The sequence below is a fragment of the Gracilinanus agilis genome, chromosome X (genome assembly GCF_016433145.1).
Source record: "Gracilinanus agilis isolate LMUSP501 chromosome X, AgileGrace, whole genome shotgun sequence".
In the NCBI taxonomy this organism is placed as follows: Eukaryota; Metazoa; Chordata; class Mammalia; order Didelphimorphia; family Didelphidae; genus Gracilinanus; species Gracilinanus agilis.
In genome coordinates, this window is record NC_058136.1 from 63,763,023 (window position 1) to 63,787,294 (window position 24,272).

Consider the following 24,272-nt stretch of genomic DNA (forward strand, 5'->3'; position numbering starts at 1 on the left):
CTTCCTTCCTTCCTTCCTTCCTTCCTTCCTTCCTTCCTTCCTTCCTTCCTTCCTTCCTTCCTTCCTTCCTTCCTTCTTCTATAAAGGCTTCACTTGCATCAAGAAACAAAGATTGAAGTTTGGTTATGGTCTGAGTTTTCCTGTTGAACTTTTTTTTTACCCTTTTGAATCTAGATTCCTAGAAACAACTTGACATTAATTTAGGGAGGGATCTTCCTGGTACTCCCTGGGAAGATTGTGTTCAAACTCAATTGCAACAGAGTCTCCAGCATGGTTTCTTTACCAAGTGTGAATTGATAACGTTTATGGTCTGGAACAGATACATTTGAATAGTTTAGAGAGTCATTAACCAAATGCAAACTACTTTCTCTTCAAGATTCAATCTTGCTCAGATGGAGTTAGCACAGAATTCTGATCCAAGAGGACCAAATCTCTAAATGTTGCAAAGCCATCACTTGACAGCATGCCCCAGGGGAAAAACAAAACAACCCAAAACCCTTCTAATACAATGGTTCCCAAATCCTTGCTTTTCCTGTTTTGTTTTTTCTAAGTTATCCCCCAAAAGAGATAGCTGGGGGAAATGAAGGGCCTGCATGGCCCCTGTTTAAGTGGAAAATCACTTCTGTTTTCTTGCTTTTGGAGAATCAAATCTTGAAGTCATTCAGCTGGTTATAGATAAGGTCATAACAGTATGCAGAGCTGTATGCTTAGAATTTTCTACTTTTAACAGCCCCTAATAGATTCTCACTGCCTCTTGGCTGAATGTCAGGTCAACACTATAACATTGTAAACTATATCTAATTTCCCTTTTGTTTTTTTCCATTCCGTATGCTGTTTTTGGAATTGTCGGAAGAATATTTTTTAAATAGCCATATTTAAAATATTTTTTAAACAACAGTTCTGTGAAGATAGGATTAATGCTCCCCTTGTCTATTTTTAGCTTATCAAATCAAGAATTTAAAGTACCCCTACTTGACACTAAGTAAGAGAGTTCCAAGTCACTTGCAAAAGTAGGTGACAACTCCAGAGGCCACTGCCCCGCCCCTGGGCAGTGCTAGACAAATTGAAAGACTGCGATTGGTTGCCATAAAGTGGGGAAGGGACAGGAAGGGATATGGCAAACGGACTTTTTATAAAAGTCCTGAACTTCCTATCCAAGGGACTTGGAACTTCTCCTTTGGAGTTCATCATTGGACACTCTGGAGGAGGAGACTCTTTCCCTGGATCCTGTGTTGGTTTGTTGGGTGAGTAGCTGGCTTTCCTTTCCTGACTTCTGTAGAGATTGGTTCCAGAGATTCCTGCCTTGACTTTGGAGGAGGCTACATTGGTGGAACTCTAGCTGAAGACACCACCAGACTTCTGGCTTGAGGAGTACCGGGAAATCCAGTGGAGACAAGGGACATGGGGAAGCCCCTGCTTCACCAGAGAAGGGCTGGTAGGCTTGTTAAAATCTGTCTCTTTATCTACATCTTTCCACTTTCACTCTTTCCACCTCTTTGTAAATAAAGCTGCTAAAAGTCATTTTGACTTATGCTATAACATTTTTTTAACCCTTACCTTCCATCTTGGAGCCAATACACAGTATTGACTCCAAGGCAGAAGAGTGGTAAGTGTAGGCAATGGGGGTCAAGTGACTTACCCAGGGTCACACAGCTGCTATAACATTTTTAAATCGGTGACCACAATATTACTTTAGAATTTTCATATTTAGCATAAAAGCTCAATTTAGATTCTTACAGTTCAGTTTATAGACTCTCTTTTATACTGAACAGATAACAACATAAAGTCATATGCAAGACAAGAAACAGACATTGCCTTGCTGGCAGCATCCATTTATTCACACAACCAAAGATCCAGAAGGTACGGTCTTTTTTTTTTAAACCCTTAACTTCTGTGTATTGGCTCCAAGGCAGAAGACTGGTAAGGGTGGGCAATGGGGGTCAAGTGACTTGCTGGGAAGTGTCTGAGGCAAGATTTGAACCCAGGACCTCCCATCTCTAGGTCTGACTCTCAATCCACTGAGCTACCCAGCTGCCCCCGGTACAGTCTTTTAAAAACCTTTCCCTTCTGTCTTCGAATCAATACCAAATATTGGTTCCAAGACAGAAGAGCTGTAAGGTCTAGACAATTGGGATCAAGTGATTTGCTTAGGGTCATACAGCCAGGAAACATCAGAGGCCAAACTTCAACTCAGGACCTCTCATCTCCAGGCCTGGCTCTCTATCTACTGAATTACCCTGCTGCCTCAAGTGCATACTTAATTTAGATTAAATGAGAAGCCTCTGAAAAATTTTGGGCCCAATCATTTTGTCCAAGAACTTGCATGTTTCATTTCTCTGATGAATGAGCTACCAATGGCGGCCTTTCCAAAGACAGAGACATTGTTCTAAGCTCTGTGAGGCACCTCCAACTTTTCCTGAAGTAGACGCTCAGTATTGACTTTACCTGAGTGGTGGAGGCACTCACTAACTGCCAGTGCATCCCTCTTTCTCATCCCTTGGTTTTAAAAAAAAAAAATCATCCCTGGTCCATCAACTAGGGAATGGCCAGGAAGAGACAAGTGCTAGTGCTTTCTGCCTTGGACCTAAGATCAGGGTCCCTATTCCATAGTGGACCCTTCTCTGCCCTGGAGCTGTGAGCCAGGGGCTACAAGTGCTAGTACTCCTCTTTGCCCTGGAACTTCAAGGCAGAACTTCATATGGATAATGCTAGCAAGGGATCTCCTGTAATCTCTTTCAAACCAATTATCTGACCCCCTTACCACGTATGGGCTGAGAGTTTCTGAAAATGTTGCTGCCATTCTTGCAAGTACCTCCTGAGCTATGCCCTGGACCAACTACCACCCCGTGTGGCAGACCTCTGAGTTGTCTTAGGATAGAAATTTGTTTCAGCCCAACATTTTGTTGACTCTGCTGCTCCCGAATTTTATTTGAGGCATTGATTTAAAGTCGTTTGGAGGGTTCAGCTCTGCCATCTTGGCTCCGTTCTCTTTTTTGTCTCTTGCATTTAAAGAATCAGTCTGCTGACATTTTTGAGGTGCCTAGTTGATAGTAACTTAAAGAGCAAGCTGATATGATTCTGGTGTGAAAGCAAGGACCGGACTGAGAAATTTGGGGTTTTAACTGGCAGCAAAAGACATTTTTTTCTTCCAAATCTTGTGCCCTATTTGTCTTTTTTTTTTTTAAAACCCTTACCTTCTGTCTTGGAATCAATACTATGTATTACTAGGCAATGGGGGGGGGGTGGTAAGTAACTTGCCCAGGGTTACACAGCTACATTATATCATGTCAAATTATAAGCTTTTGATTAATGTTTAATCTTTTTCTAATTTTGGTTTCATTGATTTTTATTTGTCCAAATTACAGTGACAAGCTTAAAATAAATGACTTTTTTATAGTTATGCCAGTTACTTTCAAGGATCTCATGTATTTGAAAGATCCTAAAATTTATAGCTCAAATACTGAGAATAAAGCTATCACCAATAAAACTTACTTGACAGTTAGTGTGTGTATCAAGTATGATTCTTTTTTTTTTACACCCTTACCTTCTGTCTTAGAGCCAATATTGGTAGCTAATAAGGGCTAAGCAATGGGGGCGAAGTGACTTGCCCAGGGTCACACAGCTAGGAAGTATCTGAGGCCAGATTTGAACCTAGGACCTCCCATCTCTAGATCTGGTTCTCAATCTACTGAGCCACCCAGCTGCCCACCTCGCCCCTTCCCATTTGCCTTTTTAAACCTCTTTTTAGTTTTTATTTCTGCAGGCCCTTAAGAGACCTCTCTATATACTGTGGTCATCATCTCTGGTTTTAGTTAGGGCCTAGTGCTGTGGTAGCGACTTCTGGTTCAGTGGCTCTGATTTAGTATGAAACACTGAAGTGGGTTATTCAGAGATGCCCTTCCTTGTCTGGTTCTGGTTCTGGTTTGGGTCTGGCACTGTGGTTTGATCACTGGTTAAGTGATCCTGCTAAGAATTCACTTTTGGCATCTTTCTCAGTGTTATATTTAGGACAAGTTAAAAATAATCTGAGGATCCCCTGCTTTTTTCCTTAGCCATGACTTTCTGTCTTAGTAACAACTCTAGGCTAGAAAGGCAAGGGCTAGGCAAATGGGGTTAAGTGACTTGCTTCGGGTCACGCAGCCAGGAAATGTCTGAGGCAGATTTGAACCTCGTTCCCCCCAACTCTAGGCCTGGTGTTCTATCCACTGTGCCACCTAGCTGCCTCTCATTCTTTTCATTTACTATCTCAATGATCCATTTTATAATGTTGTTGCTTCCACCAACAGCGAAGCTTGAACTGACACAGAAACATTTCTTTTGAAGGGTTCAGTAAATTGATTTTAGTAAATTGCTTTCAGTGATTTTGATTTGGTAGAAAAATTCAGTTCCAAAATTATTATTCTTTTGAGTCTCTTAGATGTTGGTTCGAATATTCCTGTTATAACTTTTTCTCTTAAAGCATGGGATGTAGTCAGTCCATTTCTTCTGAAGATACCCCTATGGGTTGTCCCATGGTTATTTATTTTTTCCCAAGTATATATATACTTGGAAAGAAAAAGTAAATATTTATATTTATATATGGGTTTTTAAACTTTTAAAATATATATATGGGTTTATTTTATATATGTGGAGTTTTTTTTAATTTATATATATATGGGTTTTTAAAAATTTTTATATATGGATGTTATATATATGGGTTTTTAAAATTTTTAAATATATATATGGTTTTTTATTTAAAAAATTTTATATCTGGGTTTAAAATTTTTTTTAATATATATGGGTTTATTTTATATATATATGGTTTTAAAAAAATATATGGGTTTTTAAAATTTGTATATATGGGTTTTATATATATATGGGTTTTAAAAAAATTTTAAGTATATATATGGTTTTTTTTAATATATGTTTTTTTTATTTTATTTTTTTAATTTTCCATGGCTCATGTTTTCTCCCTCCCTTCATCCCTTCCCCCCTCCTAGAGTTGATAAACAATTCCACTGGGTTATACATATACATACAAACATATATGTACATATATGTATATAACCACTCAAGTCCATTTCCATATTATTCATTTTTGTAAAAGAGCAATCCTTAAAAACCAAAACCCCAAACCCTAAATCTCATACTGTTGCTGACCAGCAGCAACAAAACACGAGTGGATTCTGGTGATCTATGAAGGGAAACTGGGGACACAAAAACGCGGAGCCAAGGAAAAGATTAAAGTGAAAGACACACACACACACTCACACACAGAGTCCAGAAGCTTGCAGTAGCTTAAGGTTTGTAGCTAAACTGTAAATGGACCAATAAGAGCAAAGCAAATTCACAACACAACAGAAACAACAGATGTTTTCACGTAGGTATTACAATAATGTACAAGGGTTTGCAAGATTTGTGGGAAAGGAAGTTGATTCCTAAAGCTGCCCACTGAAAAGTAAGATACCCTCAGTAAAACTGATTGCCTGAAGGATGCCTCTTTGTCCCTATTCAGAGATCTTCCAGAATCTTATCTGAATTGCAGGAATCCTTTCTTTGCTAACCCAGAGACATGTGAGAATTTCCTGAAAGTTTTGAAAAGCTGCCAGATTGTATATAAGTCTCCATATCTCCCTAGGTAGTTCAGAAGATATGTGACACGTGGCAAGGGTAAAGACAAGTTTATTTGCCAGATCATTTATCCCCAAGCCAATTCTACGATAGAAGGATCCAGTACAAATCAATCTTGTGAATTACTAAATAGAGCCACAACAAGAAATTCGCTTTTGCAACCATATCTTGCATTCACTGACCCTGAACCATTGTTCATTGGGATCAGCTTTGGCCATATTTTCATAATCATCAGGATTCGTCATGCCTGATCCCTTCATATACCCATATACACAAGTGATAGATCACACGTTTTCTTTTGGATTTCTGCTCCCACCGTTCTTTCTCTAGTTGTGGATTCTTCCTCATAAGCCCCTCAGAGCTGTCCTGTATCATTGTATTACTTTTAGTAGCAAAGTCAATCACATTTGGTCATCTCCCAGTGTTGCAGTTTCTGTGCATGATGTTCTCCTGGTTCTGCTTGTTTCACTCCAGATCAGTCTATGTAGGTCTTTGCAGTTCTTATAGAAATCCATCAATTCATCATTCCTTATAGCACAATAGTATTCCATCACCATCAGATACCCCATAATTTATTCAGCCATTCCCCAGTCAAGGGATATGCCCCTCGTTTCCCAATTTTTTGCTACCACAAAGAGCACAGGTGTAAATATTTTTGTACTAACAGATCCTTGCCCAGTTTTTTTTAATCTCTTTGGAATATAAACCCAATAGTGGTATTGCTAGATCAAAGGGCATGCATTCTTTTATTTTTTAAAATCCTCACCTTCCATCTTAGATCAATACTGGGTATTGGTTCTAAGGCAGAAGAGTGGTAAGAGCTAGGCAATGGGGATTAAATGACTTGCCCAGGATCACACAGCTGGGAAGTGTCTGAGGCCGGATTTGAACCTAGGACCTCCTGTCTCTAGGCCTGGCTCTTAATCCACTGAGCTACCCAGCTGCCCCCCCATGCATTCTTTTAAAAACCCTTTGGGCATGATTCCAAATTGCCCTCCAGAATGACCAGATCAATTCACACCTCCACCAGCAATGCATTAGTGTCCCAACTTTGCCACATCCTCTCCGACATTTATTATTTTCCTTTACTGTCATTGGCCAATCTGCTAGGTATAAGGTGGTGTCTCAGAGTTGTTTTTGATCTGCATTTCTCTAATCAGAAGGGATTTAGAACATTTTTTCATATGATAGTTTTGATTTCTTCATCTGAAAACTGCCTACTCATGGCCCTTGACCATTTGTCAATTGGGGAATGATTTGATTTCTTATAAATTTGACTTTGAATATTTGAGAAATTAGACTTTTGTCAGAGAATCTTGTTATAAAATCCTCACCACCACCACCAATTTGTTGCTTCCCTTTTAATTTTAGTTGCATTGGTTTTGTTTGTACATGAACCTTTTAATTTATTACAATACAAATTATTCATTTTACATCTTATAGTATTCTCTATCTCTTGCTTGGTCTTAAATTCTTTCCTTTCCCATAGATCTGACAGGTATATGATTCTATGTTCACCTAATTTACTTATAATTTCCCTCTTTATATTTAATTCATTTACCCACTTTGAATTTATCTAGGTATAGGGTATGAGATATTGATCCAAACCTATTATTTCCCAAACTGTTTTCCAATTTTCCCAGCAGTTTTTGTCAAATAGTGGGTTCTTGTCCCAAAAGCTGGGATCTTTGGGTTTATCAGACCCTTTCTTGCTGAGGTCATTTACCCTGTGATATTGGAAATTTGGGAGTCCTTGAACTAATTTTGAGGTCCCTGATCTAAACTTCCTGTGGACATTTAAGACTCTTTCAAAACTACAATTCCCATGATCCCTCTTGTGTAATGAGGTGGACAGGAAGTGTGCTTACGTAGACAGAGGTATAAAGACTCAGGACTTGATTGGTACGTTTTTTTTCCCTACTGAAGCAGTTTGGTGGGCAGAGGTATGGCACAGCTTTTGAACTAAATCTTAATAGTGGCTTCATTTTTCTAAATGGCTTTCAATAAACCCTTTGAAACCATGATATTTTTAATTTTATCACTCTATATTAATTTTATTTCTTACAACCCCCAGTCTCTTCCATTTATCTACCCTTCTATCTCTCAGCTAGTACCATATTGTTTTGATGATTGCTGTTTTATAGTACAGTTTAAGATCTGGTACTGCTATCTCCTGATTAATTTGGAAAAGATTCCTTTCATGGAATGCAATTATCTAAGTTTAAAAATCTCTCTGAATGTTTTTTGGACAGGATTAATTTCAGGGGATAGAAATCCTTGACCTTTGATTTTTAACCCTCTGATTTTTACATCCCATGTGGCCTTAGATTGGCTGTAGAAAATCAATACCCTTACCAAATAGCTTTTTGACACATTTGGACAGACCCCTGCAATTTTAATTCAATTTTTATGCAAATGATGGCAATTTTATGGTAGATGGTCAATTTTTATATATATATACCATGCGCTGCTGAAAAGAAGGTATTTTCCTTTTATCCCTATTCAATTTTCTCCAGATAGCTATTAAATCTAACTTTTCTGAAATTTCATTCATTTCCTTTACTTCTTTCTTATTAATTTTTTGGTTAGATTTATCTAGTTCTGATATGGGAAGGTTAAGGTCCCCCACTAGTATAGTTTTACTGTCTATTCCCTCCTTAATCTCCTTTAGTTTCTCCTTTAAAAATCTGGATGCTATACCATTTGGATGCATATATGTTAAGTACTGATATTACTTCATTATTTATACTACTTTTTATCAAGATGTAATTACCTTCCTTATCTTTTTTAATTAGATCAATTTTTGCTTCATCTTCATCTGAGATTATGCTTTTTTTTTGGTCTCATTTGAAGCCCAGTAGTTTCTGCTCCAGTCTCTTACCTTTACTCTGTGTGTGTCTACCTGTTGGGCAGACCTTGGGAATAAAAACTTCTGCCCTAAATTGAGAAAAAACAGGCTATCCAACAATTGGCTTTGACACCTATCCCTACAGACATGCTTACTGGTTTTGCTAATCAAAAAACTAAACTTTTTTATGCAAGCAAGAAGCCTAGCACAATACACTGCCCTAATCCTTTCCAAGAAAAGTAGTCAGAACAATCAAATTGGAGCAAATTTAAGGAGCTTAGAAAAGGGAGGAAGACTATACTGATACCAGTCATTTGGTATTAGTCTCCTCTAAATTGCCTGATAAAGGAGATGGCCATTAAAAATGAACAAACAACATTACCTTGTGCTTTAATACAAGTTTCAGTTCTAAGGCAGAAGTACCAAGGGCTAGGCAATTGGGGTTAAGTGATTTGCCCAGGGTCAAATACCTAGGAAGTGTTTGAGGTCAGAGTGGAACCCAGGGCCTCCTATCTCTAGACCTCCTATCTCTCTATTCACTGAGCCACCTAGCTGACCCTCTTTGTATCAGTTCTAAGACAGAAGAGCAATAAGGGCTAGGCAAATGGGGTAAAGTGACTTGCCCAGGGTCACATAGCTGGGAAGTATCTGAGGCCGGATTTGAACCCAGGGCCTCCTGCCTCCAGACCTGCCACCTAGCTGCCCTGAGATGGTAATTTTTAAAATTAAAGTCTTGCATGAGTTTAAGTTAATCACTATATTTTATACCTGGAACAGGTCTCCGTGTTTGGTTTCATGTACTTCAGTTCCCATGCTAAGCTCTCCTCAGTAAATAGGGACTTACTTCCACTTTTATCAGACTTGCAGTGGACCATAAGGAAAAACTTCAAGAGAAATCTCTTCTTGATCTTAACCCTTGTCAAGTTCAGGTGAAAGAAGAATTCGTGGTGTTGTAAACTGATTCGAGATTAAATTTGTAATCAAAATGTGATATCTGGACTGTAAATTTCTAAATTATGGTTTGAGTGTTTTCATAAATGCTGAAATGAACTGGACATTTGGTTTGCACATTTTGAAAACCAAGATTACATGCAAATAACTCTTTAGACTTTTTTTTAATCACTCCTTCCCTTGGAAGGTGATAGTGTCACTGTTTTAGTAGAAGGTATTTTCACCACCCAGAGGAAAAAAATAAAAAAAGTATTTTAAAAAATAGTTCAGAGGGGGCAGCTGGGTAGCTCAGTGGATTGAGAGCCAGGCCTAAAGACAGGAGGTCCTGTGTTCAAATTTGGCCTCAGACACTTCCAAGTTGTGTAACCCTGGGTAGGTTGCTTTGCCTACCCCATTGCCTAGTCCTTACTGCTCTTCTGCCTTGGAACCGATACGTAGTATTGATTCTAAGGCAGAAGGGAAGAGTTTAAAAAAACAGTTCACATTCTGTAGCCTATAAATGCTACTGGGTGATGCCTTATCTTTATATTTTCTTCTGAGAATGATTTAACCAACTTAATTATTTAGGTATACCAGAGGCAAAGTCACCTAAAAGAATCTGAAAGAGACTGCAATTCAAAATGTAAAAGATAAGAAAATTCATACAAGAAAGATTCAATGTAGTGGTAGAGCAGTGATGGGCAAACTCCAGCCCGCGAGCCAGATGCAGCCCCCTGAAATGTTCTATCCGGCCTAATCTAACAAATACAACAAGTAGAGATACAATATAATGAAACTTGGAAAGAGTTGCCTTAGAAACAGACTGACAGAGGAGCATTTCCTTTCCTTTGGTCCCCTCTTTCAAAAGTTGGCCCATTACTGTGTTAGACTATCTATCTCTCTATATACATACATACATATATATATATATTTATATGCATGCAATTATATATAACATATAATTCAGAACTGTGGTTGAGATAGAAATTAAGAAAATTAATGAAGTTAAAGACAAGGGTTAAATCAGTATAACAAGTAAGGGTCAGCCTTAAAGTTGGAAGGGCTTTCATCAAAGTCCATTGGAGGAGAAAAATGAGAGAAAATCCAAGAGATAGAGGAGGAGAATGGGCGGAAAGGTAAAGAGATTTGGAGTCCGTTTGCACTGACTAGGTGAATAAAGAGTTTGAAAGTCAAGAATTTGAAGTTTTGGAAAGAGATTTGAATGAAGAGAGTTTTCCATCTCATTGAGATATGAAGGGTATGGGAAATTTTTGAAGAGATGCCAGTTAGCACTTTGATATTAACAATATTCTATCAAGTTACAACATTTACCAAATGGAAACTATAGTAAGACATTTATAGCATAGAATAGAGTATAGCATACATAAAACTCTGTCGTTGAAGGACTGTTAGAAGGGTGTGTTCTAGTCCTTGTATGTGAGATATAGTCATAATATTATTATGTTTACAATTTCAATATTTTGGGTCAGCCCCATTGGCCCCAAAGAGGGGGATGAAAATATGAGACTGTTGCCATAAAACTTTGGAACTGAGCTAATGCAGCTAATGGCCCTTGGGAAAATTGAGATTTTGAATGATACCATTTGTGAATATAACTCCCCATTCGATTTTATTGAGCTTGTCCTAAAATGAGATTATAATATGGTCCCATTTAAAGTGAGATGTGTTCTCTTTTTTGGATAATTGTGATGCTCAGACCCTCTCTAGGTTGTCAGACCTAAATGAGAAATATACTTTATATTTGACTTTAAGGTGATGGGCTTTAGAAACTTCATGAATAAGAATTAACTTTAATTACTCTATACTGGTTCTTTTCATTTGAATATTATAGAATGACTGATTGATAGATGGATGAAGTGATTTTCCATGTAAGATGATTTGGAAATGCATTCAAATGAATTGATGTTATTTGATCGGCAATGTTTTGTCTTATGTTTAAAAATTCCATAATATTGTTTATTGTTGTTGTTAGGCTTCTACTTTTCTGGTACTGTGATTCTGGGGAAATTGCTGTGTAAGTAATGCTGAGGATTTGAAAAAGGATACCTAGAGAGTGATATAATGACATCCTCTTTTAGAAACATCCTTATCTTCTGTCTTAGTATCAATTCTAAGACAGAAGGGTGGCAAAGGCTAGGCAGTAGGACTTAAATTACAATGCCCAGTGTCACACACAGGAAGTGTTTGAGGCCAGATTTGAACCCAGGTCCTCCTGACTCCAGGCATGGTACTCTCTCCACTTGCTACCTAGATGCCCTGATATAATTATATCCTTAGAAACGAACCTCCCTTTTGATCTGGATGTTGGATTATGAATTGAGCTATTAAAGAATGCATTCATGATATTTAAAAACTGTTAAGATTTTGCATGATAATCCATGTATAAACTAGATCGAATCACTTGCTGGTACTGGCAGGGGAAAAGGAAGGGAGGGAGGGAGATAAATTTGATCTTATATAACTTAGGAAACTTGTATAGAAATTTGTTATTACGTGTAATTGGTTTAAAAAAGGTAAAAAAAAATTTAATCTGTTAAGTAGCTAATTGGGTATATTTTGCTTTAAAATGGATAATAATCTAAAGGGCTGTCCCTCAATTGGGGAATGGCTGAACAAATTGTGGTATCTGATGGTGATGGAATACTATTATGCTATAAGGAATGATGAGCAGGATGATTTCAGAAAGAACTGCAAAGACCTATGTGAACTGATGCAGAGTGAAATAAGCAGAAGAGGAAAACATTGTATACAGTAACAGCAATATATTGTGTAATGATCAGCTGGGATAGACTTAGCTACTATCAGCAATAACATGATCCAGAACAATTCTGAGGGACTTAGGACAAAGAATGCTTGCCAACTGCAGGGAAAGAACTGTTGGAGGCAGAATGCAGAAGAAAACATATGATTTATCACTTGTTTATTTGGGTTTATGTTTTGGGGTTTTGGTTTTATAAGATTATTCACTTACAGAAATGAATAATATGGACATATGTTTTAAGTGATAATATATGTAGAACCCAGAAAAAAAATAAAAAGGCAAAATGGATAATAATAAGGGGAAGTTGTGTGTCTCAGTGAATAGGGAGGAAACTGGTCTGGAGATGGGTGGTCCTGGGTTCAAATTGGGCTCCAGGCACTTCCTCGCTGAGTGACCCTGGGCAAGTTACTTAACCCCCACTGCCTACCCCTCACCGCTGGTTCTTTTTTTTTTTTTTTTTTTTTTTTTAAACCCTTACCTTCCGTCTTGGAATCAATACTGTGTATTGGCTCCTTGGTGGAAGAGTGGTAAGGGAGGCAATGGAGGTTAAGTGACTTGCCCAGGGTCACCCAGCTGGGAAGTGTCTGAGGCCAGATTTGAACCTGGGACCTCCCGTCTCTAGACCTGACTCTCAATCCACTGAGCTACCCAGCTGTCCCCACTTTTACCGCTGGTTCTAAAAGAGAAGATAAGGATTTTTTTTAAAGGATAATAATAATAATGTACTGAATGGGAAACAGACCACAGACTTTTTTTTTCTTATCTATAAAATTCTTTGGAGTCCTACAAAGTTCCTTGGGATCTTCTACTTGGGCAGGTCATAAAATGCTATCTGACTTGCTGACCGCAGATTGTAAGATTCTGATGTAATGAAATGGTTTTAATGAGAAGCTAGGACATCTTACAGCTGAAGTACGAGAGTTTAAAAGTTTATTTCACAAAGAAGGATTTTTAAAAATCGGATAAATTACTTGTTTGTTTGGGTATGTGGTTTGGGATTTTGCTTTTATAAGATTCTTGGTTACAAAAATGAAAATAATATGGAAATAAGTTTTGCATGATAACACCCGTATAACCTAGATCGAAGTGCTTGTCAGTTCCAGGAGAAGGGAGGGAAGAAGAGAGGGAGACCATATGGATTGTGTAACTTTGGAAAACATGTAGAAATTTGTTATTAAAATAAAACATAAAATAAAAATCTGCTAAATTATTTGGCTATTGTTTTTGAAAATTATAAAATTGTACCTGGAAGATCAAATCACTTGACAGCATTAGGAGTGGGAAGAGAAGCAAGATAGGGATATAACTTTGATCATATAACTTAGGACTTGTGTGGAAATGTATTATAACAGTAATTGGTAAAAAAATGTTCTAAATAAAAAATAAAGTGTTATTTACATTAAAAAAAATTGTCCGTGGAGTATGTATTGGAGTTACTCCTTTGAATCAACTTAATCTCAATAGACCCAGAATGAAAGCTGTTGTTTTTGCTGTGGGGTTAATATGCAGGCCTCTGAGATGTGGATATCCATGAGCAAGGAATCTTGTAGTGGCTGGCGTTTTGTCTAGGTTTTGAGTGCATTTGTATTTGTGGTGTGCGAGTGACCCTGCAGAATGTGATTATTTTCTTACTTTCTTATGACTGCTTTCTGCACCAGGAAGGATTTAAACTAGAAAGGATGAATAAGAAAAGAGCCAGCATGTGCTTATTGTTAACTAATTGTTATTGCAACAACATGAGAACAAATTGTTATTGCAACAACATGAGGAAAATCATAATAATGATCGCTCGTGCCCTGGAGCTGTGATCAGGGGAGTTTGCCATTCAGATAAGCCCTCTCGGGACCCTATTTTGATATCATTCTGAGTTTTGATTTCAGGTACGATCGTCTGAATTACAGTTATGTCAATAGTCTGCCATTCAAGGAAATGCCATGTGCTGCTTAAAGGCAGCATGATCTGAGAACTGCTACAGGTGGAAGCCTGTGCCTGAAGAGGTTGAGGGGATGTAAGGGAGCAGACTGGCTAGAGGGATAGCCCTACCATGGGCAGGATGCGAATTCAGGCATATGCGATTGGCAATTGAAAAAAAATAAAGGCAAAATATAAAGCAAATAAAAAATTTTAATTACACACTAAATCCACACTGTTTCCCCCAAGGGGCTTAAAGTCTCACTGCAGTTTGCCTAGTCATGCTCCTTTTCTGTCACTCAGGCATCATTCTTTGTTTTTTTTTTTTTCATTAATACTATTTAGTTATTAAGAATGGTCCCAATGTGGAAGAGGAATGATGCTGGAGAAGAACTGCTTTCCAATGGTACAGTCATCTTTTGAATATCATTACACCTAATATTGACGAAGTCGAAGAAAAGTCATCAAAATACCTTGACGTGTTCGTATTAAAAATACTCATTATATCAGGGTAGGCCGTTACGCACAATTTTCAACTGATGTGAAAGGTCTTGGAATGTATTGATCTCATAAAATAAGGTCCTACTGTACTGAGATACCAAGAAAGAGGCAGGGCACGTCGGCATGGTAGTATATAGGTTTATCAAGAGAATTTACTAACAAGACCATCTCTGGGTGGCAACAAGACAAAATGGTGGATCCCCGTACTGACTCCAGGTCGGGCCAGATAGTCTATAGAAACAGCACAAAGAAGGCATAGTGTCAAGGATGGCCTGTGCTCACATGCAAGTTTTCCCACTAAATGTAGCTACTTTTCCTGTTGATATTAACTGTGAGCCTTGAGGTCACCTTCCCAGCCTCCAGTCCACCCCTCTTTTGTGACGAATTCACATGTTCTTTCTATGTGGAGCCTACCAATGAACCACATTGGAGGCACAATCCCCAACAGCAGTCGAAGCAGAGGCAGGACAACAATATGAACAAAAGGAGAAGCACCACAATTGGGAAGATTGTCTTCCATCTCAGCCCTAGGGACGTGAAGAAAAAATCTGTAGCATCTAGCCATTGTTCTAGGCACAACCTTGGGTTTGCATAATGTTTCAGTAATTTGGTGATGTTACATGCTTCATCAGGGATAAAGGAACAGGAGAAGGTTTGGTTTACCGCACGGGCTCTGCCTTGGGTGACTGTCAAGATATCTAGTGCCATTGCATTTTGTAATGCTACTTTCTGCATTTACATCACTTCTGATTCGAGCGAACCCTGTGCCTTTATACTATTATTAAAGTCACTTTGTATGAAATGTGTGAAGGTTATTATAGCCTCTAGTCCAATATTAGGTGTAATGATATTCAAAAGATGACTGTACCATTGGAAGACAGTTCTCTTCCGGCAGGCCTTGGAAATGGATACGTTTGCTATAGGCTTAGTATGCAGGGCCTCCCCAGTGGTCCCTTAGGGGTGTTCGGGGAGGACCAGCACCTCTAGTCTGAGAGCCTGCAGAGCCCTTTTCAGGGCTGATCACCCACCTTTGATGTCCACCTGTCACCCAACTCTCATTCGTGGCTCCAAGAAGCTATAGCATGCACAGCAATCACACCTTGGGAAACTGCCTCTGCAGACTAAACGGGGTTGGGGGTAACCAAGGGCCATCCGACCTATTAGTGAGTTAGAGGGAAGTCTACCCCAAGACTGGGAAGATATTCCGCAGCAGAACAGACAGATGAGAACAATTGGTTCCAGTGACCACAAAGGCAGCTGAGGTAGGCACTGGGAAGCTCTTAGAGCTTGGTCATACATCAAAGATGGCAGGGTCATCCACTGTGTCCCAGGTTATCACCAGTCAACCTGACTTTTGTCTTGCCACTAGTTTTGGAAGACCCTAGAAGACACAGTGAGGCTGGTGACTGCAACTCTGCCTTAATCCAGTCTGATTCACTTGCAAGTCAAAATATCGCCAGGGATGTCGTTGTTCCTCTGAAAACAAAAGACGAGCCCCAACAACAGCAACAAGCTACACATATTAAAGCATCCCCTGGAACCCCCCCTCATGGGCAGGGCCTGATATAATTGACCTGCCATGTCTTCACTGGTTTGGTGCTTTGACGGATGTGTCCAGAGGCTCAAGTTATTTGCCACGGCCTCTGATGGGCATACACTGGACACTGGGCAGCTATTTCTTCCAAGTCTCTTTCTGTGAGGGGAAACCCAGAAGTCTGTGCTATTCTTCAGCCTCTGTGGCTGCTTTACTTAAAAATGGACCCAGTTGACCTTACCAGTTATTGGTCCAGGGACCACCACCCGTACCCTGGCTAAGGCATCTGCCTCTGTATTCCTGGGTGGTGTCTCTGGGCAGTGTGCCAGGACATGAAGCACTGTTAACTGGGCTTTGCAGTCACTCAGGTTTGCCCACTTATCTTGCCACATGTCGCTGCTCCATAAAGGTTTGCCCAATACAGACCATTCATCTTTATGCCATTGATTCATCCACATAGCTCACCCTCTCATAATAGCCCATCTGTCTGTGCATATCACCCAAAGCCAAGGTTTTTGCATCACTACCATCCAAACTGCTCACAATTCTGCCCATTGGCTGCCACAGCCTGTTCCTATCTCTAGCCAGATGGTATTGGTGGTAGGTTGAATCACTGCTTGTAGAAGGGCTGCCCTTGCTTGAGCATCTGTAAACCTTAGCAGGAAGAGTCTCCCTCCTTTCTTTTTTTTAAACCCTCACCTTCCGTCTTGGAGTCAATACTGTGTATTGGCTGTAAGGCAGAAGAGTAGTAAGGGCTAGGCAATGGGGGTCAAGTGACTTGCCCAGGGTCACACAGCCAGGAAGTGTTGAAGGTCAGATTTGAACTTGGGATCTCCCATCTTCAGGCCTGGTTCTCTATTCCTTGAGGCACCCAGCTGCCTCCCTCTTCTTTAACTTGTGGGAGTTTAGGAACTGGGTCAATAGCTGTTATTTCTGGTGGGGAGTGGGGGCAAAGTATGTAACAAGACCTAAAATGGCTTTTAGCTCTGAGGACATTCGCCTCGCTGTTGAAGGTAGGCGTGTATGCTCTTTAGTCCACGCAGGGGTCTAGGCGCCAGCTGACTGTGCTTTACCCCCTTCAATGAGATAGGTGGTATCCACAGGAACTCCTGCACCATCTGTGAGGAGCTCCACTTGCTGTAGTGAAAGGCATACCGCCAATGATCGTTCTTCAATAGTGGTGGCTCTGGTTTCTACCTCTTTCCATAATGGAGACCAAGATTCTAAAGGCACATGGCCTGCTCCCCTGTGTTTGCCACAAGCTCTAGGCCATTCCTTCAGGAGTGACGGTGATGTCTAGATCGAAGGGGGCTCCTTTCTGCATAACCTCTAAAGCTTTTATGTGTTGGCCCAATGCCTTAGCCTCTTCGAAGGCTTGTTGTTCTTTTCCCCTTTCCCACTAGCCTTTGACTTGGTTAGCCAGAACCGGGGCCCACAAACATTGAGTCAGATGGGGTATAAATGTTCTCCAATATCCTAAAAGTCCCACAAACACTCGGGCCTCCTTTCTAGTAGTGGACAGTGGGGAGGCTTGTGGATTACCTATGATAGCTGCTGGCACAACTCTTGCCTCACCCAACCACACAACCCTGAGGGACTTTGCAGATGCGCCAGGTCTTTGGATTTGCGCTGGATTCACCACCTGTCCCCTTCTTTGAAGGTGTTTTATCAAGGCATGCAGCATGTTCTGAAAAAAAAAATTAGGGGCAGCTGGGTAGCTCAGTGGATGGAGAGTCAGGCCTAGAGACAGGAGGTCCTAGGTTCAAACCCGGCCTCAGCCACTTCCCAGCTGTGTGACCCTGGGCAAGTCACTTGACCCTCATGGCCCACCCTTAGCACTCTTCCACCTATGAGACAATACACCGAAGTACAAGGGTTTAAAAAAAAAATTAGTCTCCCAGGGTAACGTGATGTCATCAATGTAATGGGCCCGTCCTGGAACATGGAACCCTGGCAGATGGTTGGGTACTATAAATAGCCCTGAGGCAGGACCTGGAAGGGCCACTGTTGACCTTCCCATGTGAAGGCAAATGAATCCCGGGTTTCTGGGGCCAGGAGTATATGAAAAAGGGCATTAGCCAAGTCAAGTAGTACGTGCTATATAGCCAGGTATCACGAGGCATTCCAAGATGGCTGTAATGTTTGGTACAGCAGCATGAATACTTTATTAAGCTCTTGGTAATCTATAGTCATGCCCCATGACCCATTTGACTTTTGGACTAGTCCTACAGGGCTGTTAAAGGCACGATGGCCGTGCTGGGGTATACCCATGCCCTCTAACTCTTGGTTTGTCTCTCCTGCGTCCTTTTGTCGGTCAGGTCGCTGGTAATGCTGGGTTACAACTTCCTGTGGGCCTGGTAGAGAAACTCTTTCTCACCTGGCATCACCTTGCAGAATAGTTTTTACCATTCAAATCCAGAACCTAAATTCACCTACAGTGGCCTATAGAGACAAATCCTATCTAATATCAATCCCCATTCAGAAATAGGGGACCCAAATACTGGCAGGGAGAGAGTCTCCCTATTGGCAAAATCAGCTCTGTTTGTCTTACTGTGACCACCTTTCCCCCATACCCATGGAGAGTTGTTAATGGACCTTGATTGATGTTGTTATTGAGCCATTTTTCAACTGTATCCAAGCCTTCATGACCCCATTTGGGGTTTTCTTGGCAGAGATACTGGAGTGGTTTGCCATTTCCTTCTCTGGCTCATTCTCCAGACAAGGAAGCTGAGGCAAACTGGATGAAGTGACTTGTCCAGGGTCACACAGCTTTTAAGTGTGTAAAATTTAAATTAATATACAATAACTCCAATTATTATATTTTACATGATTTATTAGTAATCACTTGAAGTAGAAGAAATAAAAAAAGAGAAGTACAAAGCTTAAGTATGGCCACGTGAGTAAACTTTCCTGCCAAGCTCTCCCTCCAGCCTCCACAGCCACATTCCGAGAAGAAGAGAGAGCGAGGGGCGGGGTTACATCAAAATATGTCCTCCCTACATTAGCACGGAACGGGAGGAGGGAAATGGGAAGCTGGGAAAGAGAGTTCTGGGGAGCAAATTCTAATTACACAGTGTCTGAGGTAAAATTTGAACTTAGGTCTTCCTGACTGCAGGCCCAGGTCTCCCAGGTGCCTCGATATGAACAATCTGCTGGTCACCCAAAGTAAGCTGCCTCCAGCTTGTTACTGAGTTGTTTTCAGCCATGGCCAACTCTTCATGACCCAGTTCTAGGCTTTTCTTGGCAGAGATCCCAAAGTGGTTTGCCATTTCCTTCTCCAGCTCAGGTGACAGGTGAGGAAACTGAGGAAAACTGAGTGAAGTCACTTGCCCAGAGTCACATGTCTAGTAAGTGTCTGCCAGACTTTTTCTGTTTTTTTGTTTTTCTTTTTTTACCAATTACATGTAATAATAAATTTCCACATAAGTTTTCCAAAGTTATATAATCAAATTTGTCTCTCTCCCTCTCCCTAGAGCTGGCAAGCAATTTGATCTGGGATATATATATGTATTATATATATGTATTATCACACAAAACATATTTCCATATTGTTCATTTTTGTGAATAATCTTATAAAACAAAACCCCAAAACATAAACCCAAATAAAGAAGTGATAAATCATATGTTTTCATGTGCATTTCTATTCCAACAGTTCTTTCTCTAGAGGTGGGTAGCATTCTTTGTCACAAGTCCCTCAGAATTGTCCTGCATCCTTGTATTACTGTTAGTAGCAAAGCCCGTCATATTTGATTGTTTTACAATATTGCAGTTACTGTGTACAATGGTCTTCTGGTTCTGCTTATTTCACTCTGCTTCAGTTCATGGAGGTTTTCCTGTTCATATAAAAATCATCGAGTTCATCATTCCTTACAGCATTCCATCACTATCACATACCACAATGTGTTCAGCTATCGAGGGACATCTCTATAGTTTCCAATTCTTTGCCACCACAATAAGAGCTGCTATAAATATTTTTGTACACAAAAATCCTTTCACCCCCTCCCCCCACCATGTTTTTTTTTTATCTCTTTGGGACACAGACCTAGTAGTGGTATTGCTAGATCAAAGGGTATGCATTGTTTTATAGCCCTTTGGGCATAATTCCAAATTGCCCTTCAAAATGGTTGGTTCAGTTCACAATTCCACCAACAATGAATTAGTGTCCCAATTTTGCCACATCCCCTCCAACATTGACCATTTTCCTTTACTGCCCTAATCTGCTAGATGTGAGGTGGTACCTCAGAGTTGTTTTCATTTACATTTCTCTAATTGAGGGATTTAGAACATTTTTTATATGATTTTTTTTAAACCCTCACCTTCTGTCTTGGAGTCAATACTGTGTATTGGCTCCAAGGCAGAAGAGTGGTAAGGGCTAGGCAATGGGGGTCAAGTGACTTGCCCAGGGTCACCCAGCTGGGAAGTGTCTGAGGCCAGATTTGAACCCAGGACCTCCCATCTCTAGGCCTGGCTCTCAATCCACTGAGCTACCCAGCTTCCCCCATTTTTTTATATGATTATTGATACCTTTGATTTCTTCCTCAGAAAACTATTTATTCATAACCTTTAACCATTTGTTAATGAGGCCAGATTTGAATTCAGAAAAAGGAGTTTTCTTGGCTACAGCTTTGGCACTCACTTTATGCACTGTGCCATGTAGCTGCCCAGCATATACACACATATCTATCTATCTATCTATCTATCTATCTATCTATCTATCTATCTATCTCCACATAATANTCTATCTATCTATCTATCTATCTATCTATCTATCTATCTATCTATCTCCACATAATACACACACATATATGTACATGTGTGTGTATGATTGACTTCCAAGTATTTCTTTCAAGACAAAAGCCCAAGTAAGCATGATATTCCTGGATGAGGTATTTGTTTTCTTTTGATCCTGACAGTAATTAAGAACAAGACTGAAAAAGTAGAATACAATCTTGAACATCATTCATCTTAAATTGAATATGCACAGAAGAATTTTTGTAAAAACCCAATGATGTTTTTCTTTCTTTTTTCCCCTGAGATATCTAGGCTTTGATTATGCTTTGCTAATAAGTTCTCAAAATTGGATTAGTGATTTTCCATATAAAATTGCTTCAATAATTGTAAATACATTTTAAGATCATGGCTTTTTCTTCCTGTTTTGATGTCTCTGCCTGACAATATTAAGAAGCAAAATGTCAGACCTTCATGGATTCTCTTAAAGATTTTTTCTTCAGCCAGGTAAATATAGAAAGAGGAATAGAAAAAGGCATATAAAAGCAGAAATCTCTGAACTTTCAGGTGAATTATGGGTTTCTAACTTGATGTTCTTAATTTTGGTTGTTAATAAAGTTAGATCCATAATTTTTTTAACCTACACCTTTTGTCTTAGAATTGATAATAAGTATTTTTTCCAACACAGAAGAGCAGTAGGAGCTGGGCAATGGGGGTTGTGACTTGCTCAGGGTCACACAGCTAGGAAGTACCTGAGGCCATATTTGAACCCAGATCCTTTTGACTTTAGTTTGGCACTGTGCTACATAGCTGTCCCTCATCCATAAGATTTGAACTGGTTTTCACCACATGAAGTAGTTACTGGAATTTTTAAAAATTTAAAGTCTGTGTCGGGTCTTACTAAATTGTGGTGAGTCTTATCAATAATAACTAGGGAAGCTTTGCAAGTGACTTGGAACCAGAGCACATCTCCTAGGACTGTGTTGGCGAACTATGGCATGTGTGCTATAGCATGCCTGAGGGGAATGCTCCCCTCCCCCTCTCCATATGTGCCTAAGGATGTTTCTCACATGACCCACCCCTCTGCCCAGCAGCCCAATGGGAGCACTTCCTCCCTCCCCTGTTTGAGTTAAGGTGGGAGGCTCACATGCAGCATGAGGGTATGGTTTGGGTACTTGGCCTCTAAAAGGTTCGCCATCACCGTCCTAGGCGGAATACCTCTCTAGGGCCACCTTGGGAATGAGGCCTATTCCAGAACCTCCAGGAGAAAAGGTTTCCAAGGACCAGATGGCTAACTGACACAGTTAAGACCCAAGATGAAATAAGCTGATTAAATGGATGTTTGGAGTGGATGACCTGGAACAAGCTGGATCAAGGAGACTTGGTGTTTTTTAGCATTGATGACCATAGGTCTATTACTCTTAGCCTTAGATCCAGTGTTTTCCAATGTATTTACCTCTCCCTATAGGAATATATGCATAAATCCAGTAGAAATATGCCTCGGGCAGAGGTTCGCAGAATTTATAAGTGAGTGATCAAAGAGAAATAGCGTGGATTCTCTATCAAAAGACGGGACAGTTATGGGACTTTTCTGGTTTCCTTTTATTATTTGGGATTTGGGGCCAATCTTCCTGTAAATTTCGGTTAACTAAAAGTCTGTTTTGATATTAACCTCATCTGAACAAAAGTCATCCAATGGGATGTGAAAGATTTACTTAAAAGTCTCAAACATTCCTTAGATAAGAAGTCAAAGGAAGAATCCTAAATGTCCCTCATTTCTTGGCAACACTGCAAATTCTCCTTCTCAATCAGCCTATTTGTGAAGCCTCTAGACATACTTTAATCTATAACCTGGTTTGTCTAGAGAGTTTATTTGGAAAAGTGTGTTTCCTTAGGGAATAGATGAGATTATGGCAGTTTAGCAAAAGTTTATGATGTTAAATAATAATAAATTAATAATAATAGTAAATAAATATAAAATATACCAATAAGAAAATGGAATAATAATATTTATGTATGAATTATGACAGCTTAATTAAAGTTTGTTATAAATAATAAGTTAATAATTAAAAATACAAATATAATAAAATGTATTTGTGAGGTTATGACAGTTTAACTAGAGTTTATGTTAAACAATAATAAATGGATCATAATAAACAAATATAAAATACAGAATAACAGTTATACATGATATTATGGCAGTTTAACTACAGTTTGTGATAAATGGTAATAATTATTAGAAATAAAAATATAAAAATTAATAAAATTTACTTATATTTATATATGAGATTATAACAGTTTAGCTAGAATTTGTGATAAATAATAATAAGTTAATAAACAAATATGAAATATAAAAATAAAAAAGCACAATAACACGTGTATATGTGATTGTGACAGTTTAAAGTTTATGATAAACAATAAGTGAATAATAATAAACAAATATAAAAATTAATTAAAATATAATAACATTTATATATGAGGTTGTGACAGTTTAACTAGAATATGTTAAATAATAAATTAGTAGTAAAAAACAAAATTAAAATATAAAAATTAAGAATAGACTATAACATTTATTTGCGATTATAACAATTTAAAATTTATTATAAATAATAAATTGATCTCAGTAAACAAATATGAAATATAATAATTAATAATAAAACAATAGTAATGTTTATATATGAGATTATGACAGTAACTAAAGTTTATGATGATAAATAATAAATTAATGATTGATAAGTATAAACTATGAAAACAGCATACTACTACTACTACTACTACTACTACTACTACTACTACTACTGAAACTGATGTATAAGATCATGGCAGTTTAAGTTTGTTCATCTTTTAGGACACTGAAGAAAGCATGGAATTATGGATCTATCTTTTCTTTAACTTTTATGGCCTAAGAGGAATGTACAAGATTGCAATATGTAAAAGAACAATTTTTCAGTCACTGTGCTATCATTTTGCCTAGAAGAAGCTTTTAGAATTCAGGGTTTCTGAGTTGAGAATCTATGTTTGAGTATAATAATCAAATTGAGGTTTTTACTTCCATAAATTTAGCTTTTATTTGTCAGTTACGTAGCACATGAACTCAATGAGGATATATATCCCTTATCTCCCATCTTGAAATCGATCCCAAGTATCAGTTCCAAGGCAGAAGACAAATCACCTAGGGCTAGGTGATTGGGGTTAAGTGACTTGCCCAGGGTCACACAGCTAGGAAGTAATCTGAAGTCAGGTTTGAACCCAAGGCCTGGCTCTCTATCCACTGAACCACCTAGCTGCCTCTTAGGCTATTTCTCCCATAACACGCACGGCATTGATTATGCACAGCCTTCTTGAGGATTTTAGTCATGAAATAGAGGAAAGATATAGGATGATTGTGGGGATGGATGGAGCAAGTGGAGGTTTTTTGAGAATGCAGG

The 24,272-nt window shown here is 39.0% G+C and overlaps 1 protein-coding gene across 1 annotated transcript in view; it reads right to left on the minus strand.

The window, feature by feature from the left end:
- The window catches only part of RBM41 (RNA binding motif protein 41), a 55,334-nt gene extending 49,479 nt beyond the window's left edge, over positions 1–5,855 (minus strand). Inside the window, exon 1 of the mRNA XM_044682879.1 lies at positions 5,793–5,855. Within this exon, the coding sequence (XP_044538814.1) occupies positions 5,793–5,855 (63 nt within the window). The remainder of the gene's footprint in view (positions 1–5,792) is intronic.
- Positions 5,856–24,272: the final 18,417 nt, after the last annotated feature.